The sequence below is a fragment of the Gekko japonicus genome, unplaced genomic scaffold (genome assembly GCF_001447785.1).
Source record: "Gekko japonicus isolate JY-2015 unplaced genomic scaffold, Gekko_japonicus_V1.1 scaffold1585, whole genome shotgun sequence".
Lineage (NCBI taxonomy): Eukaryota > Metazoa > Chordata > Lepidosauria > Squamata > Gekkonidae > Gekko > Gekko japonicus.
The window spans coordinates 387,694-393,408 of NW_015172602.1; the positions used below are offsets into that span (position 1 = coordinate 387,694).

The window sequence follows — 5,715 nt, forward strand, 5'->3', positions numbered from 1 at the left end:
AGAAAAAAGAAGAGGACGATAAGTCCAGTGGAGAGCTGGAAACTGGTTCGTCTGGTGAGGACTCTTTGTCTGAGCAGGGGGCATCAGCCCCGAAAAGTTCCTACAAACTGCGGAAGAGAGAGACGAAGAAGTAAAGGCTGAAGGACTCTGAATTGTTCCTTTGAGAACTTTTGTTTCTAGGGGATGATGGGGGGCACTGTTATTGGGCAATTAAATGTAACTGGGGATGGTTAAAAGGGTTAAAAGATTGACACAGTTCATAAGAAGTACAAAGATGAAAAGTCTGAATGAAGTATAAAAAGCTAGTTGGAGATCTCCTCTCTTGGGTTTTTAGTTAGTAGTGGGTTCTTTACTTTCTCCCTTATAAGTAGCTTTCCCTTTCCCTTTTTTCTGTTCTAGTTTTTGTAGTGTTTAAAAATCAATTAAAAATCCCCTCCGGGGGCTTAAAAAAAAAAGAATTAAAACTGCTCTCCAGATGGTAGAGATCAGGAGTAGATAATGGTAGGTTGATGGTTGGCTGGGAAGGAGATAGGGTTGGGAAATTCTTGGAGATTTGAGAGGTGGAGCCTGAAGATGGTAGGGTTTGAGGAGGGGTAGGACCTCAGACAGTACAATGCCGTCGACTCCACCCTCTAAACCAGTCATTTCCTCCTGGGGGACCATTGCTGCCAATCTCCACGTGAGGGCTGGAGATCACACAGGATTAAAACTGCTCTCCAGATTGCAGAGATCAGTTCCCCTGAAGAAACTGGCTGCTTTGCAGGGCGGACTCTGAGTCATGATACCCTTCTGAGGTCACTTTTCCTCCTGCTTGGGTCCCCACTCAAGAGGAGAAAGACTGTACTTTTCCTAGGTAGAGGCTCCAGATGCAGGGGGGAGATGGAAATCTGAAGTCAGAGGGGCAGATAATAGTATGTTGATGGTTGGCTGGGAAGGAGATAGGGTTGCTACCTCCAAGATAGGTGCAATGCCATAGACTACCCTCCAAACCAGCCATTTCCTCCTGGGGAACCATTGCCAATCTCCAGGGAAGGACTGGAGATCACTCAGAATTACAACTGCTCTTCAGATGGCAGAAATCAGTTCCCCTGGAGAAAACGGTAAGCTCTGTGTCATTATACCCTGCTGAGGTCATCACAGGAAATTGACTCTGAGTGCCCAAGGCCAGGGCACCCACCCAGAGTCTCTTTCTAGAGATCATTATATTTATTTCCACAGCGGGCCTTATTCCTAGTCTCTCCTTATATATAATTCTGTTTTCGAGTGGCAATGTTCCATGCACTCCAAAATCAGTTGGCTCCCTGATCTGTCAATCAGAAGGGGACTCCCTATGCACTGGCTGCATTGCCTGAGTCCCGCCTCCAACATTCTAAATAGTTTGCTGTTTCTCTCCCCCCCCCATAGCCAGTCAGAATACAGAGGTCATTTGCATATGCGGCCTGATTGGCCTTTGCCTCTAACATTCTAAACATTTTGCTGTTGCTGTTGGGAGTCACTGAATGTGTCCTGAATACACATTCAGGTAAAATACATATCCCAATCTTCCCTTAAATGGTCATTGCAGTTGCCAGTCTCCCTGTGGGGCCTGGAGATCTCCTGGAGATAATGGCTACTTTGGGCAGTGGACTCTATGGCATTATACCCCACTGAAGTCCCTCCACACCCCCAAACCTTGCCCTCCGCAGGCTCTACTTTTCAAATCTACAAGTATTTCCCAACCCAGAGTTGGCAACCATGTAATTGGCTATGAAACCACCTTCCAGACCCTTGGAACCCAGAAAACATGGCATAGGAGGAGGTGCTTTTCTACCTTAGCTGCCACTGCATAACCCCCCCCCCCAAAAAAAACCCCAACAACAACAACCATAAATCAGGGGTGGAGGGCTGTCCTCCCATACTAACCACTTGGGGCAGCGAAATAACTTGAGACAGCCCTGCCTTTTAGCTAAGCAGAAGGAAAGAAACATGGCTTACCTCCCTCTATTTTCCCCTTTCCTCTGCTGCCTCACCAGCCACAGTCGGGACACACATCTGGAGCTTCTTTCTAGAGCTCATTGTATTTCTTCCCACAATGGACCTTACTCCTAGTTAATAATAATTATCATATGGCATTGTGTGTAGAATAGCCAGAAGATCCTGAGATTGTCTGGCAGCCACAAGTTCTAGCTCTTAGCATTATGCTAGTGGTGAGCTAGACTTGTTTTTAGAGGCTGAGAGAGCTCTGAAAGAACTGTGACTGGTCTGAGGTCACTCAGTTGGCTTCATGTGGAGGAGTAGGAAATCAAACCCAGTTCTCCAGATTAGAGTCTGCCACTCTTAACCACTACACCAAACTAGCTTTCAAAGGGCTAACTGAGCTGTGCAATAGGGCCAGCCATGACTATTGGTTGAAGTTGTGCAAACCCAGGGGGATATGTGCTTCTTCCTCCATGTCCTTTTATCCCTAACCCAGCTCCTATGCCAGAAGTTTACTAGAAAAGTTGGTGACTTCTGTATAATTATTGTTGTAAACTTTAGAATGTGGTCAGTTTATCAGGTACTAGTGCAGATTGCTCTTGAACCAGAGATAAGCAGATGAGTTGCATGTGGGGCAATGCTCTAATGTAATATTTGTGGAGCAGTAGCTACCCTGTGCCCCACTGAGAGTGTCTGCAAATACATACACCCTTGTCTCTAAACAAGATTCCAGTACGATACCGTGTGTGTGTGTGTGTGTGTGTGTGTGTGTGTGTGTGTGTGTGTAATTTATGAATAATCTAAGGTGATCTGCTATACTGAAAAATAAAAAGATGCATGTGAGGGAAAGACATTGAAAGCCCAGCAAATCAACATGCAGCTTGCCACAGTTTTTAAAATGTAAGGCATTAGAAAACCTTTCAGCTGTCAGTGAAAGGCATGAGAAGTGGGACAAAATGAGTGCCTCTGACAAGGCCACCAGTGTGACCCCATTCTGCATACTGGGTAATTTCACTTTTCACACTCAGAATTGTTGTGGCAAAAGACAAAAATTTAAGCCGTGTATGCGTGCAGGCTAGCCTTAAAAGAGGCTATTAGACTGGAGGCCACTGTATATATCCACATAACCAACACTCATGTTTATTTATTATTTTTATTCATTATTAATTTTGTCTTATATTCTACCTTCCCCACAAGTGGGCTCAGAGCAGATAACATTAGGGTTGCCAGGTATTACCTGGCTGCTGGTGATGGGGTCCCTCTCCATTCCTGGGGCTTTTTGGTAACCATAGAGTTTTTTTCTCAAATGCTAGAGTGTTCCCCACGCAATGTGCCCTGTGTGATGATGTCACCTCCGTCATTGTGCTGGGCATGTTGGTGCAGACAGGGCTCTTTGGGGGCAGGGCTCCCCCACTGGCCGGCTGGGCAGTGGTGGATTGGGTTCCCTGAAAGCAGGTAAACCCCTGCCACCATCGGGGGCATGGCAACCCTAGATAACATCAGTAAAAGTTAAAACATTCCACAGTATAAATTAAAACATAACTTAAGAAATCATTCACACAGTAGTTAAAGAACAAAAGAAGAACATTTAAGAACAAAAGAAGACACCTGCTGGATCAAACCAGTGGTTCAGTATGCAGTTTCATGCATTAACCAACCTGTTGCCCTGAAGAGCCAGCACGCAGCACATTAGAGGCCAAGGCCTTCCCGTGATGTTGCCTCCTATTACTGATATGTAGATGTTTACTGCTTCTAAATGTGGAGGTTCTCTCTAGTTGTCCTGACTAGCAGTCATTGATGGTCCTGTCCTCCATGATAAGACACGTGAGAAGCCAGATGTGTTGTCATCTAAAGGCTGTTCTGATCAAGTGGTGTATTGAATGGAAAAGGTATATTATTTTATGCATTTTACTATATGGTTTGTTCTTTTGTTTCCTTCCTCATTTCAGATCTTGGGAGTCTGGCTGACCTACAGATATAGGAATCAAAAGGATCCTCGTGCAAATCCTAGTGCATTTCTTTGACCTGGGAACCTTCTTGAGGGACTAAATATCTCTTTTCCTGTGTTTTTAAAAATGAATTATGTACTGATTGGCTGCTGTTCACATTAAGTGAGGCTTTGTGCACTTGAGATAATGACGGTTCACCTAGAGATGCCTCCTACTTTGGTTTTGTTTTTTGATGTTTTCTTCCCCTTGGATTGGCTGGTTTGAAATGCCAGTCATGTAACTAAACAGAATTTGGTACTCTAAGAAAGTGAAAGATAGTTGAATAGAATTATTGCAGTCTTATTGTAATACTTCTGCTGTTTTAATTGTTGGTTGCTGTTGCTCTTGGTGATTAAAGAAAAAAATCCATTTTATGTATTTCATCCACCAGAAAAATTCCTATTCACATTGTTGCTCTGAACACCTGGTGCTTTGTGATTCAGTTGAAATCTATGGTGAGAATTATGTTGCTTTTGCTTTCTGTTTCAGGGGAAACCACCATGGAAATCATTTCACATATAAAAAATATATCTTCCAGCTATATTTATGCAGACACAAGTATGTGGGGAATATACCTAAACAGATTTTTCTAATCCAGCTATTTCAGAATTGCCACGTAATCCTAGAAGTTTCATTTCAGAACTCTTTTGGTAATTCCATGCATAAACATCTCCTGTGTTCACATGCATACTTGTTCACTGCAGTTTTAGACTTTGTACTGTATACCCATGTACTCAATGGACTGTGCAGAATTCACAGTAGATTTGCCATTGACTTAGTCTGAATTGTATTTTTAAATGAACAATAGTATCAGTGGGGATAAACAGGAATGTGAATTTTCATTGTATATCTGATGTTTTGGTTTGAATGAACTATGTAATTAGACTGTTGTAAAGGAGGATGATCTTGAGCTTACTTGTCACTGTAAGAAACTGGTCGTGGTGCCCAAAGGGGTCTTGTATCTATTTTTGCAGTTTGATTTAATTTATCAGTGTAGTAAAGTTAACTGTGATACTGATGTTGGTCTTTATATTTAACAAATTGTGTTAATTCAAGGGTATCTTAATACTTGATTATATATGTGAATTAGAATATTGTAAAGTGATCTTTGTAGTGCTTTGATAGTATACTTTAAAATAAAAACTTTTGATGAAATATGTTTAATATTCAGACAAAAACCTTTATGCAGCAGTAGATACAAACAATGGACAATATGATAGATACCTTGACTGGAAAGCCTTTCAAAGCCTATGTGAGATAGTGATCTAAAATGGTTTTTCAGGGTTGTCTAAAGAATTTGAATAAATGGTTATTCTTTTTGTTATAGAAGAGAATCGCATGTATTCTTAGCATTGTAAGTGCCAAGCAGGAGGGAAACATAAGAAATATGAACAAAAATAAAATGTAAGTTGACAGACAGGAACAGCTGTGACATTTTGATATGGGAGGGACCATTAAAAGTGTTCACTGAAAAGACCTTGCATAATATGTAGCAAGAGTTAAATGAGCTGTATTACTCACAGTCCAGTGGTGCTCATGGGTATGGACTCACATCTCTGGTAAATGAGGTGGCACCTTTTCAACAGGTGAACAAAGAAGGCTAGGGATCATGGGGCCTTCATGACCAAAAGCCATATGTGATGGGGTGTAATAAGGAGTGAAAATGGGTGAGACTTATTACAACCCCATGCCTACCCACAGTGCTTTCCTTATAACAGTCCCTAGTTTAAAAAGCAACTCATTATTGAACTGGGAAATCTACTGGAAGAAA

The 5,715-nt window shown here is 42.1% G+C and overlaps 1 protein-coding gene across 1 annotated transcript in view; it reads left to right on the top strand.

The window, feature by feature from the left end:
• The window catches only part of TSPAN13 (tetraspanin 13), a 24,754-nt gene extending 19,793 nt beyond the window's left edge, over window positions 1-4,961 (top strand). Inside the window, exon 6 of the mRNA XM_015421585.1 lies at window positions 3,906-4,961. Coding sequence (XP_015277071.1) covers window positions 3,906-3,980 — 75 coding nt within the window. The 3' untranslated portion in view covers window positions 3,981-4,961. The remainder of the gene's footprint in view (window positions 1-3,905) is intronic.
• Window positions 4,962-5,715: the final 754 nt, after the last annotated feature.